Source organism: Silene latifolia, chromosome X, assembly GCF_048544455.1.
Source record: "Silene latifolia isolate original U9 population chromosome X, ASM4854445v1, whole genome shotgun sequence".
Taxonomy (NCBI): domain Eukaryota; kingdom Viridiplantae; phylum Streptophyta; class Magnoliopsida; order Caryophyllales; family Caryophyllaceae; genus Silene; species Silene latifolia.
The window spans coordinates 132091406-132107199 of record NC_133537.1 but is presented as its reverse complement, the minus strand read 5'-3'; the positions used below and the strand labels follow the sequence as shown (position 1 = coordinate 132107199).

Sequence of the window (15794 nt, the reverse complement as noted above, 5' to 3'; positions counted from 1 at the left end):
GGTTCCTACCGTCAAAATTCGTCAGACACCTTGTCTCGACGAACAGGTTGTTAGCCTTCTATTTCGAGAAGATCGATCCGTCAAAGCAGCGCAGGATGCGATCATTACCATGATACTTCAAGTCGACCATTTCAACCCTACATCACTGATCACTAACACCAGATCAAATCAGCAGAAAGGATGGAGAAAGTCGATCAAGTGGACCAACAATCAAGGAAAGCTCTTCAAGGTCACTACTGGAGAAGGAGAGATATTCAAAGGAGAACCCGAAGACAATGAATTTGAGTCAGAATCGTAATCAGAGCCGGAGTCGGAATCTAAATCTAGAGAAGTCGCTAGAGAGTCTCCTCCTGTCATCACTCCCCACCCTAGAATAGCATCGCCTAGTAACAGTAGCATAGGGAATGTCCTAGAAAGTGCCGCTTTACCGCCACTGACTACTGCGCAGATGGCTTCTTTGTTTCAACTGTTTCAAACATTAATATGAATAAATCTGATTCTGCTTACTCCTTGTGTTATTCTAAATGTAATTCTATTTACGATGATAATGTGGATGATCCTGACCCAGGCTCAATCGAATTACCTCCCTACATAATTAAAGAAATACTAGAAGAGGGGGAAGGGGCACAGTCATAGAAAACACTGAACCTATCAACGTAGGAATGGAATTAGAATCCTAAGAACTTAGGATAGGGACGACCCTAGACCCAACTAAAAGGGCCAGTTTCATCGACATCCTATAGGAGTTCAAAGACGTTTTTGCTTGGTCTTACAAGGACATGCCTGGAATCGACAGGGACATTGCAGAACATCGCTGATGGGGCATATTCTGCACCCGCTGACCAGTCAACATATTGAGCAAGGTCAAAGATATCCGCAGCAAGTCAATGGCTTAGACAGCCTGACCGACGCAGCCTGCCGGCCTGTCTCTTGGGTCCCGGCTGGGGAAACTGGCCAGCCGAGGCACACATCTGCGAACTCATATCCAAGACCCCTCGGCGGTGAGTCAACAGGGCCCGCCGGCCTACCATGGGTCCCTCGGCCGAGGGGTAGATCAGTCTTTCCACCTGCTAGCCACTTGGCCACTTGGCCACTACGTGACAAAAGGTGAAAGTCTATAAATACTCCTCAACTCTCATTGAGGAGGGGATCCACAATTTAACCTAAGAATCACTATTCATCTGGTAATATCTTCCTTATCTCTCTACAACACGTACTTCGCCAAGTAACAACAACTTATCCCTTTAAGTTTACTCACTTGAGCGTCGGAGTGAGTTCGCTCGGTCCAAAGCCGAGCCCTCAGTTTGTTCATCGTTTCAGGAGACCGCAAGGAGGATTCAACCAAAGACGTCATTCTACAAGCACGGGTGGTAACAAATAACTGCTCTGGAATTACACCCGGAACAATTGGCGCCGTCTGTGGGGAGAGATACTAGAAGCTAGCCACATTCATTCCCAAACAAAAAAAAAACAAAACAAAAACCCACCCAAAAAGCTGAGAAGATGTCAAAACAACAAGAGGTATTCGTAACTGACGAAACCGAATTCTGCCAAGATGATACCGTCCACAATTATGGAGTTGCGCAGCCCTCCACCGGCCGGGTAATTCAACCGGAGTACGGGATGCCAATAATACCAGATACGCCGCGCCGCGACCAGTCACCATCATGGGACATGTGGTTGATGTAGCAAAGTCAAGCTACTCCCGGACCTCATTGGTAGTACGTCGGCTCACACCGTCACACCGACAAGAGCGGCGGAATCCGTCCGAGAGACCAGGGCCCGAATGTGACTCCAAGAGACTTGAATGGAGCACCGGAAGAAGCTGCGCCTGTCAAGACGCTGGGAGCCCGAGCGCTAGTGGTAGACCTTAGTCCTTCCCGCACTCGCGGGAGGACGGCGTCGCCGCACCGCCGACGAGGCACCCCCGAGGGAGTGAAAGAAGTCCGACTCACCAGAGTCGGAGAAGAAGCCCGACTCACCAGAGTCGGAGAAGAAGCCCTTCCCGCCACGGGGAGAGGAGCCGGACTAGGGATGTGAGGAGCCGATCGCCGCGTGTCGTTCGACACGTGGTCAGATAGCCCCTCAGCGTCTATGTCCTAGATACCCCTGCCGACTAAGTCAAGTTGCCACCTATAGCATACAAAGGAGAAGGCGACCCAACCGACCACGTCGAGGCTTACGAGTCTCACATGTCGCATGGCGAAGAACCCGATGAGGTTTGGTGTCGAGTCTTCCCAACGACACTGCATGGGATGGCACAAAGTTGGTACAAGGGGCTACCCGACGGGTCGGTATCTTTATTACGCCGACCTAAAGGACACGTTCCTAGCCCATATTCCCGCAACAAGAGGAGGGTCGTGGAGACCTCGGACCTCCTGACTATCAGACAGGAAGGAGGCGAATCTCTCCGAAGTTATGTGAAGAGATTCGACGCCAAGGTTCAGCAGATTCGTGAGCTGAACAATGAATCGGCAGCCCTTCGCGGCGATGAAAGGCCTCCGAGAGGAGACCTAAAAATGAGCTCATCAAGTGCGGCGGTCTGAACCTGGAGTCCGCCAGGAAGATGGCCGATCAAGCCATAAAAGTGGAGGACTACCACAAAACCGGGTAGGCCCAGCGAGGCCGAGAACTCAGAAAGAAAAAGCCGCCGGGAGGACAACCCGGATGAAAGACGCCGTGACAATAATAGGTCACGGTCTGACAGGTCCACCAGGAAGCAGCGCTCGGCGGGCGCCGGGGAGTTGGGAACGTACCACCAAAGGTGGTACAATGATCACACCCCCTGGTTGTATCTCGCCGCCGAGGTCTTCGCCCGAGCAAGGGCGAGGGCCGGTGGGAAAGGCCCCCAAGCCGAAGGGAGACGGTGACACGAGCCAAGATCGTGACTACCACGGCCACACCGGTCACCTTATCGACAACTCGCCGCATCCAAGAATGCCATTGAAGAGCTAATCCGGAAGGGGAGCCTCGGCAAGTATGTTGCCAAAGGCCAAAAGACTGAGGCCGGCGGTTCAAATAATAAATCCGTCTTTGAATGGATAGGAGTGATCCATGTTGTCATCGGGGCAACGAGAACGGTGGGTCCGCTCATGGGCACAAACGGCACCCGAACGAGCCGTATCGGGCCATCAAATTTGTGCCCAAAATAGCGGTCCCACCGCCAACATCCCCGACATGACTATTGGGAAGAAGGACTACGAGGGAGTCATCGCCCCTCACAACGACCCACTTGTAGTCCACTTGGACATATCCAACCACCTGTCAAGAGGTGCCCGATTGACACAGCGCCTACACGAACATCATGTTCGGGGAGTGCTTTCTCAACCTCGGTCCTCAAGGTTGAAGACTTGAGCCCCGCACCAATCCGTTGTACAACTTTTCCGGGCCGGCCCGGTACCCCGGGTTGATCGATCGGTGATGTTCGGCGAAGGGAATGCGGCGAAGAATGTCCTATCCGAGTTCGTAGTCATTGACGGCTCGTCCGCCTACAACGTCCTCATAGGCCGCGTCACTACGAGCGAGGCCGATGCGGAATGTCAATCCGGGCCCCGGCACCGATGTATGTCTCGGACCGTGGGGAAGCGCATAAGCTCGTCTCCAAGGACGAGAAGGACGAGGTGGTCAACACCCAGGATATCCGCCGAGGGTGCAACATGCAATCCCTCAAAGTGGCAAATAAGTCATGGAAGGGGAAGAGCCCATCCTTGCAGCAGGAGGGCGACCCGATGAATACCTTCGTCGGCATGGTTGAAGGAACCCCGACCGACCAAGAAGAGCCGCATCCCGGCGTATGGGAAATAACTACGACGGGTCCCCACGGCGAATGCTCGGGAGCGCCATTCTTATCACCAGCCCAAACGGGGACGTGTTTGAGCACGCCTTGAAGCTTACCCTCTCGACCTCAAACAACGAATCCGAATACGAGGCGGTGATAAATGGAGTCGAGTTAGCTAGGGCTGCCGGGGCGGAGCACGTCGTGGTGAAAACATGCTCACTATTGGTGGCCAACCAAATCGAGGGAGAGTATGAGGCTCGAGATGACGGGATAGTAAGATACCCGGAAAGGGTGAAAGCCGACACCGCCAAATTGAAGTCCTTCCGGATACAAAGACATTCCCAGTCCGACGATCCCTCAAGACACATCGGTGACGGACATGGAGGGTGCACCTTTGATGAGCCATTAGGGCACTGACAATCTCGGGAAAATTTTGTATAAGCGACGGAGGTGCCCAAGACAACTGTGGGCACCCTGACCCACGTTTTTATCTAATGAAGAATCGTCCAAGTTTTCCATCAAAGTGTTCATTTTTCCCCATAGTCACTATCAAGAAGCAGACGCCATCGCAGTCACCCCAAGAAGTAGTCGCTACGGCAGTCACCCAAAGAGGTAGACGCCGCAGCAGTCACTCCAAGAGGTAGACGCCACGGCAATCCACCATCAAGAAATAGGCGCTCGTCCGCACCTCAAGAAGTAGACGCTACGGCAGTCACCCCAAGAGGTAGACGCCGCAGCAGTCACTCCAAGAGGTAGACGCCACGGCAGTCACCATCAAGAAATAGGCGCCCGTCGAAGTCACCCCAAGAAGTAGACGCTACGGCAGCCACCCCAAGAGGTAGACGCCGCAGCTAGCCATCACTCCAAGAGGCGTACGCCACGGCAGTCACCATCAAGAAATAGGCGCCGTCGCAGTCACCCCAAGAAGTAGACGCTACGGCAGTCACCCCAAGAGGTAGACGCCGCAGCAGTCACTCCAAGAGGTAGACGCCACGGCAGTCACCATCAAGAAATAGGCGCCGTCGCAGTCACCCCAAGAAGTAGACGCTACGGCAGTCACCCCAAGAGGTAGACGCCGCAGCTAGCACTCCAAGAGGTAGACGCCACGACAATCACTATAAGGAAGCGATTTCATGACAAATACTACCAGCGCGGTTGATACTCGCGAAAGCGATCAAAGACGCCCTAGAACGTTAAACACAATTGAGATACGCATTCTAACCGCCTCGGTCAAAGCCGAGGTAGAAACAAAAGAAGCGCTCAATTAATGACGTAAGAAGATAACTCGGGGCGAAGACAAGAAAAGACCTCGGCCAAGCCGGAGGCGAATAAGCAAACTCTTATTAAAAATGATAACGGGTTACAAAGTGAGGAAAATACAGACGACGGCCGTCCCCATAAGGATAAGCCAAAACACAACCTACCAAAGTTGTACAAAATACAAGGAAAAGAAAGGCAAAAGGTTACAGACATATCATTTAAGCGCCAAAAGATGGCGGGGAGGAAAGGCTTAATAATTGGCCCCGAACGCCTAAAGCTATCCGAGACGCCGGTGAGCCCGGTGACGACCGCTCGTCTCCCTATGCCCGTTGTCGCTTGCCATCGCAGCGTTAGCGGCAAGATCGTCCTTAATGGGAGACCCGTAAGTCTGTCTCGGCCTCTTAGCTTTCTCGCAGCCACAGCCTCGGAACCTCACCGCCTTCATCCTCTCGGCTTCCTCCTTGGCCGCCTTAGCCTCCTCGGCAAGAAGGGCCGCCTTCTCCGCGGCCACCTCTTCCTCCTTCTTCACCCTTACCTCCTCCTTGGCCTTCTCCTTCGCGGCTTCCTCCTTAGCCTCGAGCTTGTCATCAAACAACTCGTCAAATTTGTCCCACGGAAAGGAGCCATCAAGAGGGAAGAGCTCCCCAATCACTTCCCCGGCAGACTTCTTCGGCCAGTCCCGTGATTGGGCGCACATGTTAGGGAGGAGAACGGTTTGGAGTGTCTCAATGTCCCCCTCCCTTTGGGCGATGATAGCATCCTTGTTCCCGAACCACCTTCCCCGGACTGGAACAAGCCCCTAAACTCGTCCCTCTGCGTACGGTAAAGGTCGGCGTGCTTCTAAACAATGTCACACATCTCCAAAGAAATTAGCGGCTTCAGCCGCCGCAGCCTCGGCCTTGGCTCTCTCAAAGAAGGACTTCCTTTTCAGCGTCCTCCCCGAGTTTTCTCAAGACGGATCGCCTCTTCGACCTCGGCCTTGGCCCTCTTATCCTCCTTGTTCGCCGCGTCGAGTTCCGGCCTTAGCCGCTCTAGCTGTGGGGCAGCTTCAGCCATGGTCTTCTCTTGCTCCATAATGTGGGAGCCGGCTAGCTGAGTCCATTTCGCCAGCCTCTTGCATATTCTCATCCCCTCTGCCACAAGCTCGGTGGGGGAAACCTTCTGGAGTAGGGAATCGACGGTGACATTTCTATCACCCGCCTTCTCAGACTGCTTCTCTAATTGCCGCACAGTGAGAACGGCGGCTGCCGACGGTTGATCTGCAAAAATCAATTATAACATCCCGGTGAGTATACATGGACATATCGGAGAGCTTGTCATCAGGAACGCCTAATGAACCGGCTAAGTCTGAGCCACAGGATATATCTGTACCATGCTTGGCCTTCTTGCTCGGAGGACGCATCTCCTCGCCGGCAGCAGTTGCAGCAGTGGCAGCAGAAGCATCAGCAGCAGGGGTGGGCTCTTTCCTTTTACGGACGAGGGGAGACCCCTCCGCATCGGAGTCCTCCCCATTGGTAATATCAACGATCACAACCGTCTCCTTCTGGACTGAAGGGAGGGGAGGTGGAACTGATGTCGACGCCGTCGCCGCCGAAGACTTTGTTTTCCGCGTTCGGCGCGGCATGTTACTAGCAACCTTCGCCTGGGCCGCCTCCACATTCAGGCCTTTCAGCTGCTGATCCATGAGATCATTCGGCGACGTCCTGCGATCACGGGCCAGAGCCTTAGGGTGCAAATCAGCAACGGTCTTATCCTTGTGCAGCCCCATTCTCCGAAGGATATCCTCAGACAGGTCCGGTCCAAAGTGGTCTGCAAAGGAAGCAAAGCAAGAGTTAAGTAGAAGTAAATCGAAATTCAAGAAACAGAAACGTTGAGAGCAGAGATGGGCCTCACACCGACCCCACTCACCCTGCGCTAGGGCCGGTATGAGGCCGACATGGCAGAGCGGTTCATCCTGAAGAATGATCTGCGTCGGGGGAATCCATCTTTTCGACACCCCACTCTTGTCCGTCTCAAAGAGCCTCATCGCCAGCTTCTCATCCTCATTAAGAGGGACCTTGCTGGCGTCCATCTTAAGCTTTTTCCGGGTGACCCATCTGTCATGCTCCGCCTCAGTCTCGCACCGCAAATTAACTTGGTGCTGGAAGGACCGGCGCGGATAGTCATCCCAAGACCTCAACGTACACCCACCGATCTTTCCAGTCCTTGCAGGAGGAAAGCTTATCAACGGAGATGTAACCCAGCTCCACTTGCACGTTGTACCATCCGACACGACCGGGAAACGACGGCCGAAGGTGGTGAAGCCGACGGAATAAATTAACCGTTGGGACCTCCCCCTTGAAGAGACAGAGCCAGACAAAGCCGACTATGGTCCTAATAGCCAACGGGTGCAGTTGGGCCACGGCGACGTTCATGGCTCTAATGATAGCCATGACGTAATCATTCAGCGGAAACCGGAGCCCGTACTCCAAGTGCCGGATGTATACGCCGGTGCAACCCGGTGGAGGACAACAGATGGCCTGGCCCTCCTCAGGGATAACAATTTTGTACCCCCTGCCAAAGTAGAAATGGCCCTCGAAAAATGTCTCGCCGGAACAACTGGCGAACTTATGGGTCCAGACACGGTCAAGGCGGACCTTACAGGCCTCGCCGTGATCCATAACGCATCGCTCCCTCATCGGGATGAGCCCTTTCAAAGATCATCACCAAAGATCATCACCGTCGTCATCATCATCATCGTCCTCCCAATCCTCCAAAGCTTTTGGATCGACTTCGGGAGACGGAGAGCTAGGGCCCCTAGACCTTATCGGGATGGCATCTAGCATCTCCTCCTCATCAAGACGCGACGGGGAACTCCCCGGCGCACGGTTACTAGGACCGGCATCAGCAGAAGACATGATTCACAACGAAAACTTAATGAAAAAAAATTAAAAATTTGATTGTTTACCTTGAAGAAAAATGCTACGCCGGAGTAACAAGTCTGAAAGCTAGAGAGATGTTTCGTCAAAAAAGGCTAGAAAGAAGAAAATTTTATAGAAAATGAAATTGGTGGCCAATTTCAGGGACTAACTGCCCTATTTATAGGGAAAAGCCCATGAAGAAGGACCAATCAGGGCACAAACCATGAAACGCCACCAATCAAAGAACAGACACGTGTCAGGCATGCAGCCACGGAATGTCAATCGTTGCAACAGTTGAACGTCAATCAATGCAACAGTGACCAAGCGTCTTCAACACGCCCCTTCAAATCTCTCTGCCTATTCGTCTTCCTCAACAAATTCCTAAGTATCTGTTCTCCGCCGGCCACATGATCAACCAAGCTTGTCAGCACCGGCTGGGGGCAATCAAAAGCACACGGCGCTCACAACCTCGGTCTCGGCCGGCACCACTTTCTTTTCCACACCTGATGTCCATTACACATCCATGTGGAGGGGGGATATGGTACGGCCTAAGCAGAGCCATGCCGAGGAAGAAGAAGCCGGGCCAGAAATTTTTACTTGCGCAGAATATACGCTCAACATACATCGGAGCCCATACCACGGCATAGACTACGCTGGGGGCAAATTGATGGGGCATATTCTGCACCCGCTGACCAGTCAACATATTGAGCAAGGTCAAAGATATCTGCAGCAAGTCAACATCTTAGACAGCCTGACCGACGCAGCCTGCCGGCCTGTCTCTTGGGTCCCGGCTGGGGCAACTGGCCAGCCGAGGCACACATCCGCGAACTCATATCCAAGACCCCTCGGCGGTGAGTCAACAGGGCCCGCCGGCCTGCCATGGGTCCCTCGGCCGAGGGGTAGATCAGTCTTTCCACCTGCTAGCCACTTGGCCACTTGGCCACTACGTGACAAAAGGTGAAAGTCTATAAATACTCCTCAACTCTCATTGAGGAGGGGATCCACAATTTAACCTAAGAATCACTATTCATCTGGTAATATCTTCCTTATCTCTCTACAACACGTACTTCGCCAAGTAACAACAACTTATCCCTTTAAGTTTACTGACTTGAGCGTCGGAGTGAGTTCGCTCGGTCCAAAGCCGAGCCCTCAGTTTGTTCATCGTTTCAGGAGACCGCAAGGAGGATTCAACCAAAGACGTCATTCTACAAGCACGGGTGGTAACAAATAACTGCTCTGGAATTACACCCGGAACAATCGAATTCCAATTAAGCCAGGATTCAAGCCTGTGAAACAGAAGCTTCGTCGGATGAGGACAAAGGGGGCTCTTAAGATTAAAGAAGAAGTCGACAAGCAATTCAAAGCCGGATTCATCAAAGTTTCTGAGTATTCGGACTTGGTGGCTAATATTGTCCCCGTACCCAAAAAGGATGGGCGAATCCGGGTTTGTGTTGATTTTAGAGACTTGAACAAAGCGAGTCCTAAAGACGACTTCCCTCTACCACACATCAATATATTGGTAGATAATACAGCAGATGACGCGTTATCCTTCCTGGATGGGTATACCGGGTATAACCAAATCAAAATGGTCGTGGAAGATTTGCACAAGACAGCCTTCGTCACTCAGTGGGGCACGTACTGTTATACTATCATGCCATTCGGGCTAATCAATGTTGGAGCTACGTACCAACGCACTACGACTACTTTGCTACATGACATGATGCATAAAGAGGTGGGGGTGCACGTGGTTGATATGATCGTCAAATCTAAGGATAGGAAAGGGCACATCGCTAACCTTCGCAAATTCTTCCTCAGATTGCGCAAGTACAACATGAGGCTCAATCCTCAAAAATGTGCATTCGGAGTAACGTCAGGTAAGCTCCTGGGATACATCGTCAACCAAAGGGGGATAGAGATTGATCCATCCAAGATCAAGGCCTTAATCGAGATTGCACAACCCCAAACAAAAAAAGAAGTTAGAGGATTCCTGGGCAAAGTGCAGTATATAAGTCGATTCATATCGAAACTCACTTTGATATGCGAACCTATCTTCAAAAAGCTCAAGAAAACGGACCATACCATATGGGACGATGACTGTCAAAAGTCATTTGACAAGATAAAAGAGATATTGGCCAAGCCACCAGTGCTAATGCCTCCCCAACAAGATTAATCTCTTAGTTTATACCTCATAGCCACCGAAACAGTCATAGGGGCTATGCTCGCATAGACTGTTGGAAAGGAAGAAAGAGCTATCTACTACCTCGGTAAAAAGTTATTGGAGTACGAGAGTAAGTATACACCTCTCGAGAAGACATGCCTCGCTCTTGTGTGGGAAACAAAGAAGCTACGCCATTACATGCTTGGCTACTCGGTCAAAGTGTATTCTAAAATGGATCCCGTCAAATACCTCTTCGAGAAACCCGTTCTCAATGGACGCTTGGCAAGATAGACCTTAATGCTCTAAGAGTTCGATCTCAAATACGTACCTTTGAAAATCATAAAGGGACGTGACGTAGCTGAATTCTTCGCAGATAATCCTATCGACGATACGCAAGCAATAGACATATGGTCCTTTCCAGATGAGGATATTTTACAAACAAGTATGGATTCTTGGAATCTTTACTTAGATAGAGCATCTTTACTACGTACACTTCCTTACAGATGAAGAGGAAAACCCAGAGGAACCTTGGTTCCAGGCCATTCTCAATTTCAAGCTCAATGGTACATATCCACCAGATATGGATAAGAGGGGACAACGCGCCATATGCCTACTTGCCTCTAAATGCCTCCTCATGCAGGGAGAATTATACAAAAGAACACCACTTGGTGTCCCCTTACGTTGCCTTGATCATTCACAGGCACAGAAAGTAATGGAGGAAGTTCACAATGGAGAATGCGGTCCTCACATGAGTGGACCTATGATGGCAAAGAAGATTATGCGTCTAAGGTTTTACTGGACGACAATGGAGTTAGATTACATGAAATATGTTAGGTATTGTCACAATTTCCAGATCTTCGGGAATGTGCAACATGTTCCTCCCTCAATGCTATATACCATGACATCTCCTTGCCCATTTTCGGCATGGGGAATAGACATTATCGGGAAAATCACTCTAGTTGGGACGGGAGGTCATTGTTACATTCTTGTAGCTATCGATTATTTTACTAAATGGGTCGAGGCAGCATCCTACACTAGCCTTACAGCTAAACATGTGGCCAATTTCATACAAACCAATATCATCTGTCGATACGGTTGCCCACATGAAATCATCAGTGAAAACGGGTCACATTTTCAGCCCGAAGCTGAACAGTTGTTAGCCAGATATAAGATAAAGCATCACCATTCCTCGACATATAGACCCCAAACTATTGGCGCGGTAGAGGCAGCCAAAAAAAATGTCGTCACAATCCTCACAAAATGATCGACAATTAGCGCGATTGGCCTAGCAAGATACTCTTTGAGTTATGGGGATATAGTACATCAGTTAGAACACCCACTGGGGCTACTCCTTTCTATTTGACTTACGGCATGAAAGTTGTGCAACCAGTAGCGCTAGAGATCCCATCTCTACGCATTTTACTCGAAAGTCAAATTCTAAAAGCTGAATGGAATAGAGATAGGTATGATGAACTCGTCCTCTTGGACGAACAGACGCTGCGCGCTGAAAGATTCATTAACCTCTTATTAGACACATCTAATAACTTAATAAAAATTAGTTTAGTCATAAACTAATCTAGATCTTATGCATGCATAACAAATGAATAAAAGAGAAGAAATCAATTATTCTTACATTGGTGGCCGAAATGGATATACTAATTGGACTCCTTCCAAATTAGTCTTCTTAAGAAAAATCCAAGTGCTCCAAGAGAAAACCGTAGATCCAATGGTAGGATCTACTCCTTAAACGATTGTACCAAGGTAATCCCTCTTAATACATAAACTAATTTTGTTACTAGAAATTAGTAAATGTTCCTTTAAAATAACTACTATAATTTTATTACTACTACTAGTAAATTGATCTTAATATTAGTATTGAAATGATGTTTTTATTTTCTATATCTAAACAATTTTGGAGAACTAAAATAAGAATAGCATTAGAATTGATTTACCATAAGAAAAATAATTCTTATGGTAAAGAGTGGAGAAGGGGGCCGGGTAGGGAAAGGGAAGCAAGGCCAATCCTTGCTTATTTTTTCCCTCAATTGTTCTTCACAAGAAAACCTAAAGTGACCAATCCCTAAACCATGCTTAATAGGGTTGTTTCAAGCATTTAAGCCAAAGCACAATTGTCCCCCACCCATATAAAAAACCGGTTTTCATATGTAAAATGGAATCCATTTTAAGTTTGTGATTTTGTCAATTGTAATTTGTGACATATGTGACATGTTACTAGGTATATGATCATGTAATGCATTTTTAACTTATTAAAAATCATTTTTTTTTTGATGAAATGTAAGTGATTTTATTAAAAAGGAACAAGAGTAACCATTACATGGATAGCCCAGGTCCCCAATAGTGGACGGAACCCAATTCTGCCCAAAATAAACTAGTCCAACACAAAAGTGGCCCATTATTAAACACAAACCTATCACCCCCAGCCAACATATCTGATTACAACAACAAAATTAATTTGGGGAAACTTTCCCAAGCCATACCCTAACAATCTCGAATCAGTCAATTCTTCCACATATCCTCTGAATCCAGTCCCTGTCTATGCTTTTTCCGGTCTTCATCAAGCTCAGGAACCATAGAGAAAGCTCACCTTTGATATTCGTAGCTACTTTCGAAGGTCTCTCAAGTTGGAACTCAAATTTGCAGTGGTTTCGAGTTCGCCAGAGATGATACATACACGCATTGATCGTTGCATTCAGCAGTGCTTGTCTTTTAGTAGATCCCATCATGCGAGTTCTCCAATCTGTGATATTCGTGCAAGGAATATTGATCTCCAGCCACTCCCCTCCTCGGATTATCACCTGGGTACTGTACACACACTCAAAGAAGAGATGGTCTGCAGTTTCCACCCCAGCTCCACAAATGAAACAGGTATTCTCCCCCGTAATCCCTAATCTCTGAAGTTTCTCCTGAGTATTTAAAGCATTGTGATGGTATAGCCATGCTATGATACTGTGTTTAGGAATAGTTAAGTTGTTCCAAACAAACTTATCCCAGCTGACCTTGGCATTTTTGTTCCGAAGAAACTCATAACCTTTAGCAATGGTGTATTCCCTTCCTTTTTGCACCATCCACACATTTTGTCTATATGCTGAATCCATATGAGCCCTAACCTGACATAATTTCCTCCAATACCAACTAGCATCCGAACTTGGTGTATAGGTATCCCAATCAGTGTTTCTGAGATAGGTATGATGCACCCATTTGACCCATAGGTGATCAGTCTTGGTTGTGATCCACCAAATTAGCTTACCCACAACCGCCTTGTTCCAAATAATGTCATCCTTCAGTCCTAATCCTCCTTCTAATTTGGGTTTGCAAATTTTATCCCAGGCCACCAAGGGTGTCCTTATATAATCCACTCCCCCATCCCACAGAAAATTTCTGCAAATGGACTGAATTCTAGCCAACACTCCATTAGGTAAAATAAACATGGAAGCCCAGTAGTTGTGATAAGTTTTCAGGACTGCCTTGACCAGGATTAATCTTCGTGCATAAGATAATTTCCTAGTACCCAACCCTCTAATTTTGTTTACAATTTTCTCAATAAGTGGTTTGCAGTCCTGTGTATTAAGTCTGGTGGTCTTTATAGGAACCCCCAGGTATCTGAAGGGCAGAGACCCTTCTATAAAACCTTATACCTGCATAATCTCAGCCTTCAAGCTCTCCCTCACTCCATTAAAATACGCATTGGACTTACCTTTGCTCAGTTTTAACCCTGACGATTTGGAGAAGGTAGAGAAAGTTCTCAGAATAACCATAATAGAGTGTGCATCACCTTTACAAAACAAGAGGAGATCATCTGCAAACATCAAGTGAGTGAGCTTCATAGGTTTGCAAAGTGGGTGGTATTGGAATTTTTTTATCTGAGTAATATGCCCCATCAGTCTAGACAAGTATTCCATACAAATTGTGAACAATAAAGGTGAGAGAGGATCCCCTTGTCTCAAACCCCTTTGGCCCTTGAAAAAACCAAACATATCCCCATTTAAAGTTAGGGAATAAGATGCAGTAGTCACACACTGCATAATCCATCCTATGAACTGCTTAGGGAAATTTAAAGCCACCATCATCTGTTCTAAAAAGACCCACTCCACTGTGTCATAAGCTTTCTGTAAGTCAATCTTGAGAAGGCATCTAGGAGACACAGCACTTCTACTATACAATCTTATAATGTCCTGGAAAACCAAGATGTTTTCCATAATGCTCCTACCTTGGATGAATCCACCCTGATTTGTAGCAATTAAATCAGGCAACACACTTGCCAGTCTATTGCATAATAGTTTGGATATACATTTATAAAGGACATTACAACATGTTATGGGCCTATATTGCAAAATAGAGGAAGGCCTCTCCACTTTTGGGATCAGTGTAATGAGTGTAGCATTCAGTTGCTTTAAATAGTACCTGAAGTAAAGAAGTCCATAACTGCATCTGTAATGTCATCACCAACTATATCCCAAGTATCTTTAAAGAACTTACTAGAATACCCATCTGGACTTGGAGCCTTATCATTAGGGATCTGAAAAATTATGTCCTTGATCTCTCCCCTTGTGACTGGTTGTAGCCATTTTTGAGTATAAAGATCAGTACATACACCCCCTTTTCTCACAACATGTTTTTGAACTGTAAGGGTTTCACTTTTAGAACCAAGAAGCATTTGCTAATACGCTATAAAAGCTTTCTTAATCCCTTCCCCATCAGTGTGAAGTTTATCTTTATGGTCCTTGATCTCATGAATATAATTTGCATTCCTCCTGGCTTTTAAAACCCCATGAAAGTAGGCTGAATTTATATCCCCTTCAGTAATCCAATGTGCTTTTGCTTTTTTTTAAAAAATAATCCATTTTTGCTTGTTGTAACACTTTGGAAGACTGGTGAGCTTCAAATTCTTGACTCATAAGCTCCTTATCGTGTGGATGTGAGATCAGTTGCTGCTGTAATTGATACAACTTTGTGAGGGCTAGGTCAGCAGCATTCTCAACATCAGTGAAATGACTCCTGTTTATCTCCTTTAACTTTGGCTTCAAAGCTTTTAGCTTCCTGACCACTCTATACATCTTTGTCCCTTCTACTTCTTGGTCCCAAACCCTTGTGACACAACCTTGAAAGTGAGGAGAAGAACTCCACATATTAAAGTATTTAAAAGGTCTATTCTTCTTCTTCTTCTGACTAGTCATGGCTGACTGAACTACACAAGGATAATGATCAAAATGACCCTCTGGTAGGAAGTTTGCAATCATAGTGGGAAAACTTATCATCCATTCCTCATTGACTAAAAACCTGTCTAGTCCACTGTAGACCCTAGTCTCAGGTGGTTGCTTGTTATTCCATGTGTAAAAAGCCCCTATAGCTTGATTGTCCATAAGATTACAACTATCTAAGCACTCTTGAAAAGGCTCAGATTCATTATTGCTCACTTTACCACCCAATCTCTCATTATCATATAGCACGCAATTGAAGTCACCACCCACTGCCCAAGGAATATGAATATGAGCCAAGAGCCTTTTGAGATTAAACCAAAGTGATTCTCTATCACTTACTCCATTAAAAGCATAGACAAAGGTGAGATAGTACTGCACATTAAACCTTTTATCAACCACTAACATGTGAATGTACTGAGGATCATACTCCAACTGAATATCCACCAGTTAAGGTTTCCACATGACCCACACTCTACCTC

General features: G+C 47.6%; 1 protein-coding gene across 1 annotated transcript; it reads right to left on the bottom strand.

Annotated features, from left to right (window-relative positions):
• Positions 1-12609: 12609 nt before the first annotated feature.
• LOC141618349 (uncharacterized) lies at positions 12610-14771 on the bottom strand. The gene is made up of 4 exons (XM_074435448.1): positions 14519-14771; positions 14085-14324; positions 13753-13913; positions 12610-13674 (listed from the first exon to the last, which is right to left on the bottom strand). Exons 1-4 carry the CDS (start codon positions 14769-14771, stop codon positions 12610-12612), a joined length of 1719 nt encoding a protein of 572 aa, XP_074291549.1.
• Between the last annotated feature and the right edge of the window lie 1023 nt (positions 14772-15794).